An 18,168-nucleotide genomic window follows, 5' to 3' on the forward strand; every position below is an offset into this window, starting at 1 on the left:
CAGACTTGAATGCTGGTTTATGGCAAGATATAGATGATTGGCTGATTAAGTTTGAATATAGTTCCACTTTCACTTAACACTTGCCATTTCCATTACTCAAGTTTCTCATTTTTTGTTCATGTTAAAAATATTTTCAAATATTGCTTTGAATTCTCAGGGCCACAGATTGTTTTTTGCATAAGGTTGAACTTTTTAAGCAAAAAATTACTTCAAAACCAATACTAGTACTTTTTTAGCTCGCCTAGCCGAAGTCCATGTGAGCTATTGCCATCACATTCCGTCCATTGTCTGGTGTCCTCCTTGTCTGTCATCATCATTAACAATTTTTCAAAACTCTTCTCCTTCCACACTACTTGACCAATTGGAACCAAACTTGCTATGAATGTTCTTTGGGGTATCTTGCATAGAACTGATGTGGAATTTTTGATCTGTCGAAAAACATGGCTGCCATTACTCAAAATAGAACACAGAGGTCAGACAGTAGTTTTTCGCATATATCTCCAAAACTGTTAGGTTTAGCCAAATTCTGACATAAAGATCCACAGGAGGTCAAATTTTCATTTTAATCTGTTAAACTTTGTTGGAACATAATTGAACATAGGGATCAGACAGTAGTTTTTTTAGCTTATTATGTTTACCAAACCGTTAGGTTTAGCCAAATTCTTTCAATTGCTGAAATGATCCTTATTTTAATGCCTACAAAAGTCTCTGATCAAAGTTGTCACACGACTCTTTGTAAGAGATAATGCCCTTGAAAGATGAAAATGATGGGTTTTTTTTGGTTTTTTTTACAGTTTTCAGCCAAAATCTTGCAAACTATAATAGATAGAAACTTTCAATTGCTGAAATGATCCTTCTGATAAGTCCTACTGAAGTCTTCTTGAGTAAAAATTTTGGACAATTCCTTGTTAAATTTATTGCCCTTGAAAGACAAAATTTAACCAGGTAAGTGATTTAGGCTCTTGGGAGCCACTTGTTGATGTCCCCGGCCAGTACGTAGAAGGGGTAATAGAAATATTGGTGTCCATGTGTGCATTTTTGGGTCCATCACGCTTGACTTTGATGACACAAATCCTTGTTGCTCATCAGATTTTGTCCAAATTGTATATGATTATTAATCACCATGTGCAGTTGATCATATTGCAGGTCATTTTGATTTGACTTAATTCAGTGAGTTTTACAAGAGTTATGGGAACTGTTTAGTTTGTACATGCTATACTATAGGAACACTTTGTAGATGCAACTCCTAAGAAACCACTCAACAAATTTTGCTTAATTTTTTGTAGAATTGTTAATCACCATATGTATATATGTACATTTTGCACCCCAATTTTTATTCAACAAATTTTACTTGAGTGATGGGACTTTGTTGAATGTGTACATGCTATAGTTGATCTTATTGCAGTGTGAATTTGATTCTGGTCTCACTAACCACTTCCAGGTCAAATAGCCACCCCCCTGTGCAGTACCAAAAACACACTGAACCTAGATCTATGCATTGTAAGTGCATTATTTGTGTGTATTTTGATCAAAAGTAGTCAAAATAAAGCTGAGAATGTGTACTTTAAAATCATATATGTAATTTACTACAAAAGTGTATGAATATTGTTTACATGTGTGAGTAATTTGCCTCCAAGCTGCCAGTTAGTAGAAAAGGTAAAAATGTGGATTTTCAGTATTATTTATGATAGTAAATTTTTTGAAGATTTTCTATGATCATTGTACCATTAACATAATGATTTTGAAAGCCTTATTTTCCAAGCTTCGCAATGGTATGCAACTTTAAGATGTCATTTGTCCTGGAAATTCACAGTGATACTTACTGTTACTTGTTTAACATGTAAAGTAATGGAAACCTTAGAAGTGTTTATTGAGACCTCTAGTATTTTACAAGAGTAATGAGACTTTTGCATTTTAACTTTTTTTGCAGTTGATGGGGCCGTATGATTACTTGCAGCAATCATGTTTGTTGTTTATAACCTTGAACAAAAGTACAATTATATTAAATTAATGATACAACAATTGCATAAATTTTTCACAAAATTAGATTAAATAAAAGATACATACCCATTTAAATTTACTTGAAGACTTTTAAGTTCTGTTTGAGGTTATAATATTTTGTTTTAACATTCAAATTAAAATATTAGATCTGATAGTCAGTTTCATGCCGATTTTTCTTTAATATGTTTGAGATATCAAAGAAGGAAGAACACTGTGTATAGGGTTCTGCAACATAATGAAATTATAGTAATTGTCCTATTGAAATTGAAATAATTTGTGGCAGTAATGAACTTGTACCCAAATGATTATTGTCTGTAGTATTATATTTAACTATTGTAATATATCAATATTTACTTCTTTATTCAAGGTATCACCAGTTTGGCCTACAGCAGGTATAGTTCATTTCAAGAATGTTTATCTGCAATACCGTGATGGCCTATCTAATGCATTATCTAATGTAACATTTCATACACATCCTGGTGAAAAGATTGGTATTGTGGGAAGAACAGGATCTGGTAAATCCAGTCTATTTTTGGCATTATATAGAATAGTGGAAATCAGTAGTGGATGTATTACCTTAGACAACACTAATCTACAACTTATAGATCTTAAAGACATCAGGTACTTTCTTTGTTAAAAATTTATCACACTTTCTAAGCCAAATTATGAAAGATTTAAAAGGTGTGATGTCCTTTTTTTTTTTATATCTTCTTAACTCTGCTTTAAAGCAGACCAGTATATCTAGATAAGGATATTCATCCATCCATCTTTCTTTCCAATCTTCTGCCACACTTTATATTATTAACTACTTCTAAACAACTTGTTGGATTTCCATGAAATTTTCAGGCTATACCGGTAATTATCCAAAACTCTTTCTGAACCAATTGTAAATGAATCTTTCAAGGAATAATTATGATGTTATTCCATAGTGTACTTGCTATTTTAATTTTTTATAGAAGTTTTTTTCCACCACCTTTAAGGATTGGATGCAGTAAGTTTTACTGCTGTTCATATGTGTGTGCGTCTGACCCATAGCATGTTGTAGCCCAAAAACCTTTCATGGGAACTATTTAAATTTTGAGAGTTGTACTGTGTTAAAGCTTTTCAGCTTGATTGTACTTCAATGACTACCTAAACAGTTTTTATACGCCCGTCTAAGTTTTGATGTATTATGGTATACCGTCGTCTGTCCGTCCGTCATCCACACTTCGGACAATAACTCAAAAACTCTTTCACCTACTTTTATGAAACTTTGGTTAATTGTTCATATCTACTGAACTAAGCTCCCTTTCGATTAAATTACAGAATTTTCGTTTCCATGTTATGAATTTTTTTACTTAAACAAGTGTGCACACAGACTGGTATTGTCTTGAATGTGTTTGCATTGTCTAGAAAACTCCTCCATTTATTGATATCAATAATTGAATTGTGCATATGTTGATAAATATCCATTAACATATGTAACTAAATACCTACTGACATCAATATATGGGGAACAAATTACACAATGGCTTACCATAATCATAACACAAGTCATATACGTATAACAATGCCTCTTTCTTGAAAGTGTACTTGCATGGATGTGCTGAACTTGATATGCCATGTTAAGTATTGACCAATGGTTGGAGCTCCTCAGGAATGTATTTACATGTACATTGTACTTTAATGTGTACATAATGTCTATATGTATAATGTAGAGTCCCCGAAACCTCATATTACAATAATGGGCAGCTAATTGGACAACCCCAACTCAACAGATTCCTCAGACAACCTTTAGCACTGCTGGAGTAATAAATAGACCATCCTATAAGGCCTAAAAATATGTTATGTTTCCGGTCACCCTACCGACCCTCCTTCAGACCCCTACCCAAAAGTTTTTGTTATTTTGAAGGAAAAAATAATTATAAAGTCTACTGATTGTCTTTCAGAAAAAAGTTGAAGGAAAACCATAAGTATAAGTTGTTTATATTTAGATTCGATAGTAAACACACATGCTGTGAGTGTGCTCTTGGTTGTGGATAATCCCTTTTGGGATTCGGCACTTGAATTAATTATTTTTTGTTTTGACCACCCTCGTCAAAACAAAATATTATCTCGAGCACCGAAACCCAAAAGGGATTAGGCGGTGGACTGAGTCTATTAGTTTTCACATATTTGGTTCATTGTATTTCAAGTTTAGTGTCACTATGACTTATTCCATTTTAAAAATTTTAAATAAAAATAAATCCCTACCTACCGACCCGACAACATTTTAGAATGGTGATTGGAAACATTTTTTCTGGCCTTGGAGATTTCTCATCAATTGACTGGCATGCACCATTAAGTTGACCTACCTTTCTGTTGTACATGCACTTGGAAGTGTTGATTTAATTCCGAGAAGTATTTTGCTGGGTCAAAGATTCAGCAAATGCTGTAGGCTCTACAATATATAGCGTACAGATTACAAATTGGATCAATGGGTCACAGGGTGATATTAAATCATGTGATAATGCATTTAATGAATTTAATGAATGACTGTGGTCACAACTAATTTTCCTGAATACACCATGACCAACTTTCATGGGTATGATTATGCCCAGGGACTGTGTAAATGCCTCAATGTTTTACACCCTCCATGAGACCCCAAATGATAGCCGAGGGCGTTAATAAAACCCTCTACCTGTCATGTATTACAAATACCACTTATGATTGCAAACCGGGTCTAACAGTATTGAATATATATGTTAGCACGAAAAGTAAAATTAAACCAAGTATAGGAACAGTTAGCTGATGGTCGGGGTCACTCATATCATGCAAATGATTGGCTAACACTGGGTTACGAAAGATTTTAGGGGACTCTAGTGGTTTATTTCCACAAAAATAGTTGAAGCAATTATGTCCTATCTTTATAATGCACAAAATGAAGGATGTAATGGATTTTCGGAAAGTTGTACCATTGTCAACTTTATTTTACTTAAAAAAAAGGGAGATTTTCAAGTTTTCGGACAATAACTCAAAAACATTTTCATTAACTTTTATGAAACTTTGGTGAATTGTCTATACCTATTGACATAAGCTCCCTTTCCATTTTTATAAAGTTCAGATATATCTTTTCCATGTAATGAATTTTTATACTTAAAAAAGGGAGATTTTCAAGTTTCCGGACAATAATTCAAAAACACTTTCACCAACTTTTATGAAACTTTTTTTAATTGTTCATATCTATTGACGTAAGCTCCCTTTCAATTTTTATAAATTTTAGATTCATCTTTTCTGTGTAATGAATTTTTATTCTAAAAAAAAAAGGCGGATTTTCAAGTTTTGGCACAATTACTCAAAAACACTTTCATTAACTTTTATGAAACTTTGGTGAATTGTTCATATCTATTGAGGTAAGCTCCCTTCCGATTTGTATAAATGTCAAATTTTACATTTCAGTGTTTTGAAATTTTACTCTTTAAAAAAAGGCTGAAACGGCCAAGGAAATTTTATTTGTTGAAAAATCGTTGAAAATGGACCATTTGTTATGATGATCGACAAATAATTATAAAAGGTACTTGGTAATCTGTGTGTTTTGAACAAGACAGAAATGTGTAACTTAGTTAAACTTGAGGTTGCCTTAATAGTGCCAAATTTTTTTCGATTTTTTTGTGCATTTTTTATTTACTTTTTTTTTTTGGATCACAGTATTTGTAGTCAATCATATAAATTCATTAAAAGCATAAGGACAAGTTAAAAGGGCAACGGACTGTTTATTTTGTTTAGTATATGGTGACAAAAAAGATTGTGGTTTAATAATGGTAGGGTGTGGTCATTGTCATTTGTCATCATTCCTAAACACTTGGTTTTCAGGTGATAATTTAAATTTTACATGTAGTTTGTTGATCTTAATGAAATTTTATAACAAAGTTCCTAGCCACAAAGGAAGGAGGTTATTGATTTTGGGGGGTTTTGGCCCCAACTGTTTTGTAATTAGTGGACCAAATGAAAATATTTTATAGAACTTAATTATTTAACTCCAGTGTCAATAAAACTTTTCCACAATATTCTACATCTTAAAGTTCAGACTGTGATTGATTTTGTGGGTTAAGACGTAAACTGTTCAGGAATGAGGGATGAAAAGTGGGTCAGATCTAAGCATTTTCCTGATGTCCCAACACCAACTTGATTAACAGATATGGTGAATAGTGAGAAATTGTATTACTAGTAGCCATACCACCATAGGAAAGCTGGGATTATTTTGGAGTTTGTGCCTAGAACCAATTACAAATAAATCCAAATAGGGACCAGTAACAAGCCTTTTCCTGATGTCTTGGTGATAACCTTATGAAAGGGGATAGATCTTCTATAATTGATTTTAATTTCTGTTCTGCTTGATCAAATAGTATGGCCATCCTAATTTACTTTTTCCAGATGAGGGATTCAGGCTCTTAAGAGCCTTTAGTCATAAGATTTCTATCATGCCATGGTTTATTTTTTTAGGTCCCGACTTGCCATAATACCACAAGATCCATTTTTATTCAGTGGTACTGTCAGAGAAAACTTAGATCCCATGTTATCCTACAGTGATTCAGATCTCTACAGTGTATTAGAACGTTGCCATCTTAAAGTGCCAGTAGACAGGCTTGGTGGCCTCGATGTGAATGTTGGAGAACGAGGCAAACATTTCTCTGTTGGACAAAGACAACTTGTCTGTTTAGCCAGAGCATTACTTACAAAAGCAAGGGTTTGTATTACATCCTTTAGAAGTAATGAATTCTCCTTAACCAACCTTTAATTTGACAGCTGCCAATTTTTTTTTTAATATTCTGTTTATAAGTGTTGAACATATTGGCAGATTGTACAATACTTTCTCACCATTTTGAAGAAGAATTGTGTTTCATAGTATATAAAGTGCATTTACACAAGTTCCAGTATATTATATACAATATAAAAACTTTGTGATCATCTATTGGTATTGTACTATCATTGTTGTCATCTGTTAACACTTGGTTTTTGTGCTACAACTTGAGCATTAGGATGCATTAGGAGGTGACTAAATTTAAATAAGTTTGTCAGTCACACAGTTTGTCATAAAAAATCCCCTTAAACTACTCAACCGACTTTCACGAAACTTTATGGATAGCTAGGATTCCATTTGTTTAGTAATTTTCTAAAATACATACTAGTGAAGCAGCTTGTCAGCACACCATCCCTATTAGGTCTCTGCATTTGAAGGTACATTGTCTGTGTATATGGTTATAAAAATAAAGCTATATGATAGTACCTTAAAAAAACTGTTGTATGTCTTCATTCTTTTTATTTTTTAATCAATGTCATTGTTTTCTCATTTTTTTGGTTGAAATACTCATTTGGTATAAAATACAGTTACAAACTGTAATATCCTTGCAGGTATTGTGTATTGATGAAGCTACAGCTAGTATTGATGCTGAAACTGACCAGTTTATTCAGGAGAGAATAAAAGAAGAATTTCATAGCAGTACAGTGTTAACTATAGCTCATCGAACCAACACTATACTGAACTATGATAGAGTTTTAGTCATGTGTGAGGGACATGTCGCAGAGTTTGATCAACCAAATAAATTACTACAGGATAATGAATCTCTCTTTTACAAATTGGTTCATGGAAATAAATAATACTTCTTCCAGATATTTTTTCATTAGCATATGTATTTGACAGATCACTTTCCTAGTTGTTTCTGATTTCCCTATGGCATGAGCTAGTAACACCATTTTGCCTCCATTGTTGTTGTCATCCTCTTCATCATAAACTTATGGGTGTTGTTGTCCTCTTCATTTCATAAACTTATAAAAGTTTGTCTCAGAAACTTTTTTTTTTGTAAATAATAGATGTTAAGGTGTGAAGTTCTTCGGAAGTATGGTTATTTTACTCAACTGCAATGTGGAAGGTGACATAGATATACTGGTATCTGTCAGTGCTTCCATAAGGGTGCACTGTACAGTAACATTAAGGCACACTGTTTCGCACACCAAGTTACCCCGGTCAAATTTTGTAAAACTTAAAATTAAAAGTTGAAATTTGGTGGATATATTGTTTAAATGTAGATAAGCATTTATACATAGACAGATGTAATATATGTTATGGTAAACAGGTGTAATTTAAATGAAAAATGGTATCTGGAACGTTTCAGTCTCTTTCCGTATTAGGTTCTCTCCTCAGCATCAGATGGCTGATTTTCAAAATACCTTATTTTGCATGAACTTTTGGGACTAAAATTGTGAGAGAATGAATCGAAAAGGGTCTTATTATTTTTACCTTTTTTCCACCTATTCCATGCATGCTTTCATCCTGTGGTAGTGTCTAAGTGCCTGATATTTTATAAAACATAGTATTTGGCTGTTAGTTTTGGAAAGGCACTCCTGATTTGTACTAAAACTCAGTGATATTTTTTTCAGTATGTTACCATGGCTACTGGATTTCATAAGAATAATCACTAAATTACTTATAAATGACTTGAACCTCCACACACTAAGGATTTAAAAAATATGACAAAACACTAGAAAATTATGTGTGGACTGCCTCAAAACAGCTTTATTTCAACAAAATGAGACCAAATTTTCGGAAATGATCTAACTGTATTGTACTACCTTATGGCATTTTTTTCAGGAACTCTACATCTGAAAAAAAATAGGATTTTCACCATAGAAACCATAATTTCTTGTATAGGTTAAGGTGTACTGAGTAAGAAAATGTAGTTTGTGTTAAGAAATTTAATTGTTTAGTGCATATAAGTCCTTAGCAACCAAATTTTCTGAATTTTCATCATTTCAAATGCGACGTCATAGAAGATATTCTTGTATCTTCTTGTGATATGTGCTATTCTTACCACTTTTAAGTAAAAAATGTTACTTCTTTAGCTTATAATAAATAAAATGGATAACCGAACAAACTTTTTCTGTGCAAATAAGTATTGCAATGCAGAAAAGAAAGTCAAAACAAGCCTTTTAGTACCCAGTCTTATGTTTTGGGAAAACTCCATGATTTTCTATACTTTCATCCTCATATGCTATTTTTTGGAGTATGAAAACCAATGATGAGATAAAAACATCAAATAAATACTTTTTCAGTGCCCATAGTGTGAAAAAAATCTGTGTCTTAATGTGTTTTCTCATTTTTGCCATGTATATAGCCTTTTTCATTATATGAATGCATGTAGCAGAACACAAGGCAGAATTATCCCCAATCTGGGGGAGCAGACCAAGTATTAGCAAGGCAAAATTATCCCCAATCTAGGGGAGCAGACCAAGTATTAGCAAGGCAAAATTATCCCCAATCTAGGGGAGCAGACCAAGTATTAGCAAGGCAAAATTATCCCCAATCTAGGGGAGCAGACCAAGTATTAGCAAGGCAAAATTATCCCCAACCTGGGGGAGCAGACCAAGTATTAGCAAGGCAGAATTATCCCCAATCTGGGGGAGCAGACCAAGTATTAGATTTGCTATAGAATCAATATCTTATGTTCAGTTTTAATAAATCTGGAATTTTTTAATTCCATACCAATAGACCTTTCGAAAAATTACAAGACATACACAACTTAAAAAGTTCCCTTCTCCTTAAGGGTGCACTATACAGTTACATTAAGGCGTACTGTTTCGCACACCAAGTTACCCCGGTTAAATTTTGAAAAACTTAAAATTAAAAGTTGAAATTTGGTGGATATATTGTTTAAATGTAGATAAGCATTTATACATAGACAGATGTAATATATGTTATGGTAACAGGTGTAATTTAAATGAAAAAGGGTATCAGGAACGTTTCAGTCTCCTGCCGTATTAGGTTCTCTCCTCAGCATCAGATGGCTGATTTTCAAAATACCTTATTTTGCACGAACTTTTGGGACTAAAATTGTGAGAGAATGAATCGAAAAGGGTCTTATTATTTTTACCTTTTTTCCACCTACTCCATGCATGCTTTCATCCTGTGATAGTGTCTAAGTGCCTGATATTTTATAAAACATAGTATTTGGCTGTTAGTTTTGGAAAGGCACCCCTGATTTGTACTAAAACTCAGTAATATTTTTTTCAGTATGTTACCATAGCTACTGGATTTCATAAGAATAATCACTAAATTACTTATAAATGACTTGAACCTCCACACACCAAGGATTTAAAAAATATGCACTTGTTTTATGACAAAACACAAGAAATTTCTGTGTGGACTGCCTCAAAACAGCTTTATTTCAACAAAATGAGACCAAATTTTCAGAAATGATCTAACTATATTGTACTACCTAAGTGTGCCCTTACACTTGACTTTGTGGACACAACTCCAAAGAAACTGCTCAACGGATTTTGTTCAAATTTTGTAGGATTGTTCGTCACCATTTGAAGTTGATCAAATTGCACCACAATTTTTATTACCCAAATTTTACAGGAGTAATGGATTTGTTTAATTTGTACATGCTATACTATAGAACACTTTGTGGATTCAACTCCTTAGAAACAGCTCAATATTTTTTTTTTCAAATTTTCCATGTTTGTTAATCACTATATGTAGTTGTTCATATTGAACACTATTTTGATTTGACAAATTTTACAGGCATTATTGGACTTTGTTAAATTTGTTCATGCTACACTTTTGGAACACTTAGTGGACAAAATTCCTTTGAGACTGCTGTATTGATTTTGCTTAAATTTTGCTGGATTGTTAATCATAATATGTTATTGATCACATTGCACCATGATTTTTATTCTACATATTTACAGAAGTTAAGCACTTCAACTTTTAACTGCTGCAGGGGACATATTGCTATATGTAGCAATCTTGTTTCAATTTTGAAGTAAATATAAACTAGACACATAGATGCCCTTGCACTCCATATGGATACATTTTTTAGCCAAAACTCCCAAAAGTAGAACTAGCCTAAAAATATCTTTGTCTAGGAGACACAGATAATGCCCCTGCACATGAAAGATCTGTCTATTGGCACTTGGGCAACACAATAAATAAACAACTTTTCACTGTGCTTTTAAGCTGCTTAGTAGATTTGGTTCAAACTTCATTAATATATGCATGTGCATGAAGAATAACACGTATAATGATAGATGAAAATATTTTTAAAGTTTTATGCTAAAAGTAGGATTGGTTTTCGCCATGCTGATTTTGGATGAAATACCATCACAAAATTTCACATATCACAAGTTCCCACAAGTGTCTTCAAATGAAAGTTTTTCAGAAAATTAAAAGGTGTTTTACCACTAAAGATATATACCGGTGCACTTTCTCATAGTTGGTGGAAGTGTTTTGGGGTTATCATGCGAAAACTGGAAAACAACCCCCTCCCCTCTTTTTACAATTAAACTTCTGTAACTCAGAAATGATTTTTTTTCAAAATTAAAGGGAGCATTCCACAATGAATATAGACAAGTTTAGATATAATTTGTGGAAGGTATTTTTGGGTTATTATGGGAAAACTGGAAAACACTACGTTTTTAAAATGAATAAATTTCTGTAATAAAGTGAAAATGAAACATTGAAATTTTTCAAAAATTTTAAATCTTAATTTCCAGTATGGATATCTATACTTTCTAAAAGTTTCAATTTAATACATGTATATTGGTGCGAGTGTTTTTGAGTTATCATGCCAAAATGTGTTCGACAGACAAAGAGACAGATGAGGGTTAAACAATATTCCTCCCCAACTTTTAGTTGTTGAGGCATACAATTATGAAAGAATTTACTGTTAGAGAGTATCTTTCATATAAGCTCAACAACAAATTTCAGTTATTTTTTCAGTTGCATAGCCACTGGTATGGCAGGTATTGCTAGCGCTGTACCAATAATTTTTGTTGGTAAAGCATGCCATACCCAAAATTCCTGTTACAAATTTTTAAAAATAGGGTATTTTATGATTGTCCCAGAACCTCCTGGCAAGGCATCATTCTCCCTGTACCAATCCAGATTTGGATGCCCTTCCTCTGTTGTAGCCATTGAAAAGCCAATGTTTTATTTATCTGTTGTTATTGTGGTCAGTCAGGTTTGTATAACAAATCTCATTGGTTTGCCCCTAGCTTTACCAGGTTGTCTACTTCATAGATTATATCAATAACGAACATGGCCACCATATCTATAGAACATAAGGGTAAAACCATTCATATCAAGTTTTATCTCAAAATCTATATGATAGTTAGAGAAATAAAGAATTAGAAAAGATTTAGATGACTTTCCTTCTTAGGCTTGATCTTTATAGGCTCTAAGTTCTAGGAACACTCCTTATTAGAGTTATTGCCCTTGGAAGGCAAAACATCATGTTGCTTTTACAGTTTTTAGACAATATCTTGAAAACCGTAATAAATTGAAAGAAATTATCCATTGATAAAATGATCCTCATAAGTTTTTGTATTGTATGTCACGACCATTTATTGAAAATGTGTTCGAGCAAATAAAAATACTGAAATATGATGAAAAAGGATTTAAAATATTTTACAGCTTGTGGTTGAGGACTTTGAATAAAGCTGCCTTACAGCAAAATTGAATTGTGCACATATTATGTGCATCAGGCACAGACTGTTTTTCCTCAAGGTAGGGGGCTGGGATTTTATGTTGAGTTGGATAAAATGTTTTGCATATGTGTGATAACTAATTTTTTTCAGCAACAGGCAGAGTTATAAAAATGTATTTGAAAATCTACATTGTTAAGGGATGATAGAAGTATTTGAATCATAATTTTAATTTCTGTCTAAAAAGTATTTTTTGGCTCTAATTAGGAACAGTTTAATTTTTTTTCAAAATAATCTCAGGCCCCCTCAGTATATAATGGTCAATGCCTTATTATTAAATCTACCATGTATGATGAGCCCTTGTATTTGAGTCACTAAGGTTCATTTTCTGATAAGTGGTGATATCTTTAGTGTCTTGAGTTTAATATATTTAAGTAATTTTATAAAGCTATGATCATTAACAATTCCTTTTCTATAATTTTGTGTACTATAGTAATTTGTACTCTTATTGCAAAATGTTGAAATGCAATATAAGTCGGCTAATTTGATATTTCATATGTTAAGGAGGCGACATACTTTGTTAAGTAACATGAATAGCTAAATTTATTTCATGCTTTTCTTTTAATTTCATTTTATTCTACCTTTTTAATCTATTTTTTGTCAAAATTAGTGACCAAACTGTACAACAAAAGCTATGACTTTTTATTCCTTATTGTCAACTTTCCTTTCATCTGTGGCGTCATCCCTTCACACCTGTGTATATATGGAGTTTTTATATTATAACTCATACGTTGTGCCAGAGCTTGCTGTAACTTCAGGCTAGAAACCACTAATTCCACTTCCCATAGGCTTCTATGCTAATTTCACAATATTCAATGGCTTCTCTGGACTTTACCTTAACTTCTACCTGCAGAGGACTATATATCAGCATGATTCTACATATGTCAGCTCACAATCCTCAGAATGGCATGTGGGGTTAGCAGACTTGCAGTGAAGTACTGGTCACCGGAAGTGAAGGGTCTATAAATAGCATGGGAAATCCCAGTGTTTTCACAAGATAGGGGTATATATAGAAATCATTATGGAGATTAGGCTTCACATCACAAGAAGCAAAATGCACCTATAAATTGTACAGAAATGTTTTTCCTTTCAGAAACTGTTTAATTTTTTTAAATAAGATGAGAACTTTTTTCACAGCACTATGAGGAACAGGGGTAATTTCTGCGTAGGACTATTTTTGCGTACGTTCCAAATGCTCATTGGTCGAATTGGTGGTCTGTAACCTTCACAGACTTTTCTATTAAACCGCACTTGACTTCTTACAAATAGACTTCTGGAAAAGGGTTATGTTGTTACAAGATTGAAATCATCACTACAGAAGTTTTATGGTCATCATCATGAACTTGAGGAGTGGATCCTTACAGCGCATGTTCATCTGCACCATGAGAACCGATTTGTTCAGCATGTAATAGTCTTATTTTCCTCTTTCATCTACCCTGGACTTGACTTTTTATGAACAACTCCATGGGTGTTTCTAGAAAAGCAGAGGAAGCTTACCCTACCAGTGCACCTGGTGCATGCTCCCAGTTTATAGTGGAGTCCGATTTGCCCATTTACTGTTGTTGATTTGTAAGTATTGTTTTGGTTATTTTATGTTCTTTGTTGTGTGTGTTTTCCCTGTGTGGTCTTTGTCCCAGGATTACATTCTTTTGATTTCTGCTAGAATCTTAGTTCCATTGATTACTCTTTAAAACAGATAAATCCTTATCCTCAAACAGTTTGAGATGAAAGAGGAAATCAACTTCAGAAATTTACATGAATTAGTGCCCATTTATAATAAGTATGTCATTTTGTTGCTGACATTATATAAATTTTTATCCACTTGTATATTGGATATTTTCTCAGTCAAGGACAAAATGTTCTTCTTTTTTGATGTAATAGGAATATACAAATATCTTCCTCTTTTAATCATTAGATATACTTTTAATACACATAGCAGATTTCTAATTTTCCCTCCTGGACTAGAACTTAAGTAAATACAGCAAGTGAAATAGAAAATGGAGGGTTTCAGCAGAGACATATAATGCAACATTTATAGGTCTGCTTTCAGGAATGAAAAAAATTGCTGCATTCTAATTTATGATGTAAAGCCCTTATAAAGTCCTGATTTCTAATTACATATCTGTTCTCTTCGAAATAAATTATGTAATAGGTATTTAGTTAGATCGATTCCTAATCATATAGCCGCTTGCTTGTTAAGGACAGTTCCTGAATCATTTATTGACCGTGATCCATTCTGACAACGATGTAAACAAATTAAGAAGTGTGTACTTTAATCGACTGTCCAGATGTAGAAAAATCAAATTATAAGGAAGCATTTAAATTTGAAACCAAAGTGACGTCTGTTCTGTTATTGTGCCGGTTCATGGCCTTAAAAACTTCGGCGTAGTAATGTCATTTTTTGGATCTTTGTTGAGATCAAAGGAAAAAGATGATGATGAATGTGTTAGAATTAAAGCAGTTAAAAGTTCGAAGTCTGGACATGCGGATGAAGATGTGCAAGAGGAAAACGGTGTTCTGTTCTGGGTCAACAAAAGTGGGTTTCCTATTGACAATAGAACATGGGAGAGAATGTGGGACCATGTTGCAAAAATACATCCAGACAGTTATGAAATGGTGAAAAAGATAAGAAACAGTACAGATCTTCCCCAGGTAAAGACAAGACAATGGAAATAGGGGGTTATATTTAATTTCTGTCAATTAGAAGAAAATGAATGTGATCTAATTTTAGGTCTAAACTGGGTAACCTGTAACAACTTTTCCTGGTACCTGAATAATGATGTGCTTAAATACATTGTGTATTCATTATTACAGTATGCTAAGAACTGCAAAATTGCATGAGATGTGCTAAATTCCATTTCAATTCATTTCTAGTCATGAAAATGATGTGTATTTTTCTAATATTTCTTGTTTGATTAGTTTTCAGATTGCAAAAGGTCAAAAATGTGTAACTGGAAGTTACCATACCAAACTATTAATATGACTATTTCTCACTTTCCTGTCAGAATTTTACGTTTTTCTGAAAACATTGAGAGGTTAAAACTTTACTACTTTAAGATGTGAAAGATTTGATATTGTTTTAAAAAAGAAGTGATTGAGTTTGAATTCTGTACCCTACTTAGCATCAGTCCCTGTATCATGGGTTGCACAGTGATCATAAATATTCTTTCCTAAAATTTGCTACATCTTGTTTTTTTTTTTGTTTTTTTTTTGCATCACATTTGATGGTATTTCATCTAAAAACAAATGTACTAATTTACAGATTTGAGAAATTAAACAAAATTGATCATGTAACTTTAAAGAATTTTTCAAAGTAATTGATGCCATAATGGTCCAACCCTGATGGTAAATGAGAACAATATGATTTTTCTTCAAAAATAAAAGCTGTAAATATGTTAAACTGGGTATTGATTATATATTTTTGTTCTTTCAGATTCCATTACAGGCACCACCTATAAATTTTTCGTCTTCAACCCCTATACCAGATAGGATTGAAAAAGTTCAGGCTTATATGAGAAATTTACAGTATCCAATTAGTTCATCCAACTAAGCATAAACCAAAATGAAAAAGAATATATGTATGTGTGTATTTGCGCTGCAAGTGATATATATTCAGTTTTCATTTTTCATGATGATACTATTTTTACATATACTTTTCATATAACTGCAAAAAAAAATTATACGACTGCTGAGTTCATACCCTGAACAGTTGGGACAATTTGAATTGATACAGCTATGAATTTAAATTGTTATTGAAATTTGAGAGGGTTTAAGATCCTGACCAGATAAAGAGGTAAAAGATACTAAAATCAACTTAAATTGTACAATGGATTGAATTGATTATACATCATATACAAATGTGCATGAATCAAGGTATTATATATTCTAATATGAATTATGGATATAACATGTTTATAAATTGTAAGTGAAACCCGTCTTAAATTGTTCAATGTACTTTGATAAAACTGTATGTGATGGTGCCATGTGTAGATGAAACATAAATTATCTTAACAAATGTTTTGATGATTAAAGCTTGTTAGTGACCTCTACGTGTAGATTACTCCTTAACTGAGTGTTAGATACAATCACACAGGTACTCAGTTTTATGAAGTGAGGAAAAACAGACCAATATCAGGGTAAGTACCTGCACATACTCATTTTTATCTCACCTGAACCATTTATGCCATCGCACAGCATCCATCTGATTTGTGTAGTATTTTTTTTTTTAAATTGGATCAGGCATTTTTGTAACAAAAAACTAAAGTGCCACCTTAGCTATAAATAGAACATGGAAATGAATCCCCATTTTAATTAATTTTATATCTCTGAAATAAGAACCAATCAATCATTTTTTCTTATGATGGCTCTGATCGATATTATAGAGTTATTAAATGGTTATTTTATGATCCCTTTATTAACTGATGACTTAAAATAACAGGAGTTATCTGTACAAACCTTTAAATACAGCTCAGTATGACATATTTCCTAGTGAAGACTGTAACACTCCAGATCTCTTGATGCATTTATTCACCCCAACTGTTCTTTTCTATATAGATCTATATTAATATAACACTGCAAATTTATAGTCAGTTTTGGCTAACAAAATTCTATAGTCTGTTTCAAACAAAATGGCGGACAAGTTTAACTTTTATACAGGGCCAGAATTAATACAGGGCATGTGCCCTGTATTACATTAATACAGGGCAATTGCCCTGTATAAATTATGGTTGCTAAAACCTCCTGTTGTATTAAAGGGGCAATTTACATTGTATTTTAAGTCATCAGTTAATAACTATCAGTATTACTCTGATTCATACAATGTATGTCAACACAGACAGTATAAACACAATAAGGCAATATATATCTGTGAAATATGTACTATGTTACAGTGCAAATTGGAATCCAGTAGGATCAAGAATAATCCTAGTGCAAATTGGAAATCTTATTTCTCCTAGGACAAATTGGAATTCCAAATTGCCCTGTATTGTAACCAGTGCACTGTGCAAATCAAAATTCTAATTTGTCCTAGGAGAAATAAGAATTCCAATTTGCACTAGGGGGATCCTACTGGCTATAAGTTTGAAAATATCAAAACTAAAGATAAAAATTTTATATGCAAACATTCTTCCTTGTAAATTCTTGATATCAAAATCATCAACAATTCCAAATCGTTTTATCGGTATAAAATATTATCAAAAGAAGATATTTTGGAAAACTATTACTCAGAGGATGACCTTGTTGATTTAATGACAGTATGTTTCCCAGGATTATGCAGTTGATCCAAAGTCATTAGATGAAATAATGCACATTCAAGCATGTCAGAAATATTGGTCCGTAAAGTAAGACTGCCACCCTGCATCTGTTTGCAGCTGTAACGGCAAATGTTTAACCTTAAAATGCTCATGCTTAACATGAGCAAGGTCCAAAAACACTTGTTCCACAAAACATCAAAAAATGTTGCGATAATTGAGATGTCAATGTTCTGATATTTGTTGTTTCAGTTTTTCATAATGAAATTTTGTAGTTTGATGTAATAAATTATAGTTCGTTGAATAATAATATATGCAACAACAATCAACATTTTCATAGATCATAAGCATATTTTCTTTCAAAGTGTTGAGTAATATCTGGAATCCCACTGACCATTAAATCTAGTGTGATTTCAGA

At 32.6% G+C, this 18,168-nt stretch overlaps 2 protein-coding genes and 1 long non-coding RNA gene across 9 annotated transcripts in view; 2 read left to right on the forward strand and 1 right to left on the reverse strand.

Annotated features, from left to right (window-relative positions):
- The window catches only part of LOC148623499 (ATP-binding cassette sub-family C member 10-like), a 42,789-nt gene extending 35,161 nt beyond the window's left edge, over nucleotides 1-7,628 (forward strand). For 3 of the 5 annotated variants that reach the window (XM_088565341.1, XM_088565340.1, XM_088565342.1), the window contains 3 exons: nucleotides 2,369-2,622; nucleotides 6,463-6,706; nucleotides 7,372-7,628. In XM_088565341.1, the coding sequence (XP_088421467.1) occupies nucleotides 2,369-2,622; nucleotides 6,463-6,706; nucleotides 7,372-7,617 (744 nt within the window). In that variant the 3' untranslated portion in view covers nucleotides 7,618-7,628. Of the gene's footprint in view, nucleotides 1-1,405; nucleotides 1,501-2,368; nucleotides 2,623-6,462; nucleotides 6,707-7,371 lie in introns of those variants that run through there. The other 2 variants (XR_015919451.1, XR_015919452.1) reach the window with 2 other exon arrangements.
- LOC148623500 (uncharacterized) lies at nucleotides 1-17,056 on the reverse strand. The gene is made up of 3 exons (XR_015919453.1): nucleotides 16,957-17,056; nucleotides 4,335-4,420; nucleotides 1-428 (listed from the first exon to the last, which is right to left on the reverse strand). It is a non-coding gene; the product is annotated as an uncharacterized LOC148623500 (long non-coding RNA).
- Nucleotides 14,642-18,168, forward strand: part of LOC148623501 (tubulinyl-Tyr carboxypeptidase 2-like) — a 22,164-nt gene continuing 18,637 nt past the window's right edge. Inside the window, exons 1-3 of one of the 3 annotated variants that reach the window (XM_088565347.1) lie at nucleotides 14,642-15,153; nucleotides 15,935-16,026; nucleotides 16,581-16,637. In XM_088565347.1, the coding sequence (XP_088421473.1) occupies nucleotides 14,893-15,153; nucleotides 15,935-16,026; nucleotides 16,581-16,637 (410 nt within the window). In that variant the 5' untranslated portion in view covers nucleotides 14,642-14,892. The remainder of the gene's footprint in view (nucleotides 15,154-15,934; nucleotides 16,027-16,580; nucleotides 16,638-18,168) is intronic. The other 2 variants (XM_088565348.1, XM_088565349.1) reach the window with 2 other exon arrangements.

The sequence above is a fragment of the Perna viridis genome, chromosome 2, assembly GCF_037379345.1.
Source record: "Perna viridis isolate PV_CMFRI_1.1 ecotype Kerala chromosome 2, ASM3737934v1, whole genome shotgun sequence".
NCBI lineage: Eukaryota > Metazoa > Mollusca > Bivalvia > Mytilida > Mytilidae > Perna > Perna viridis.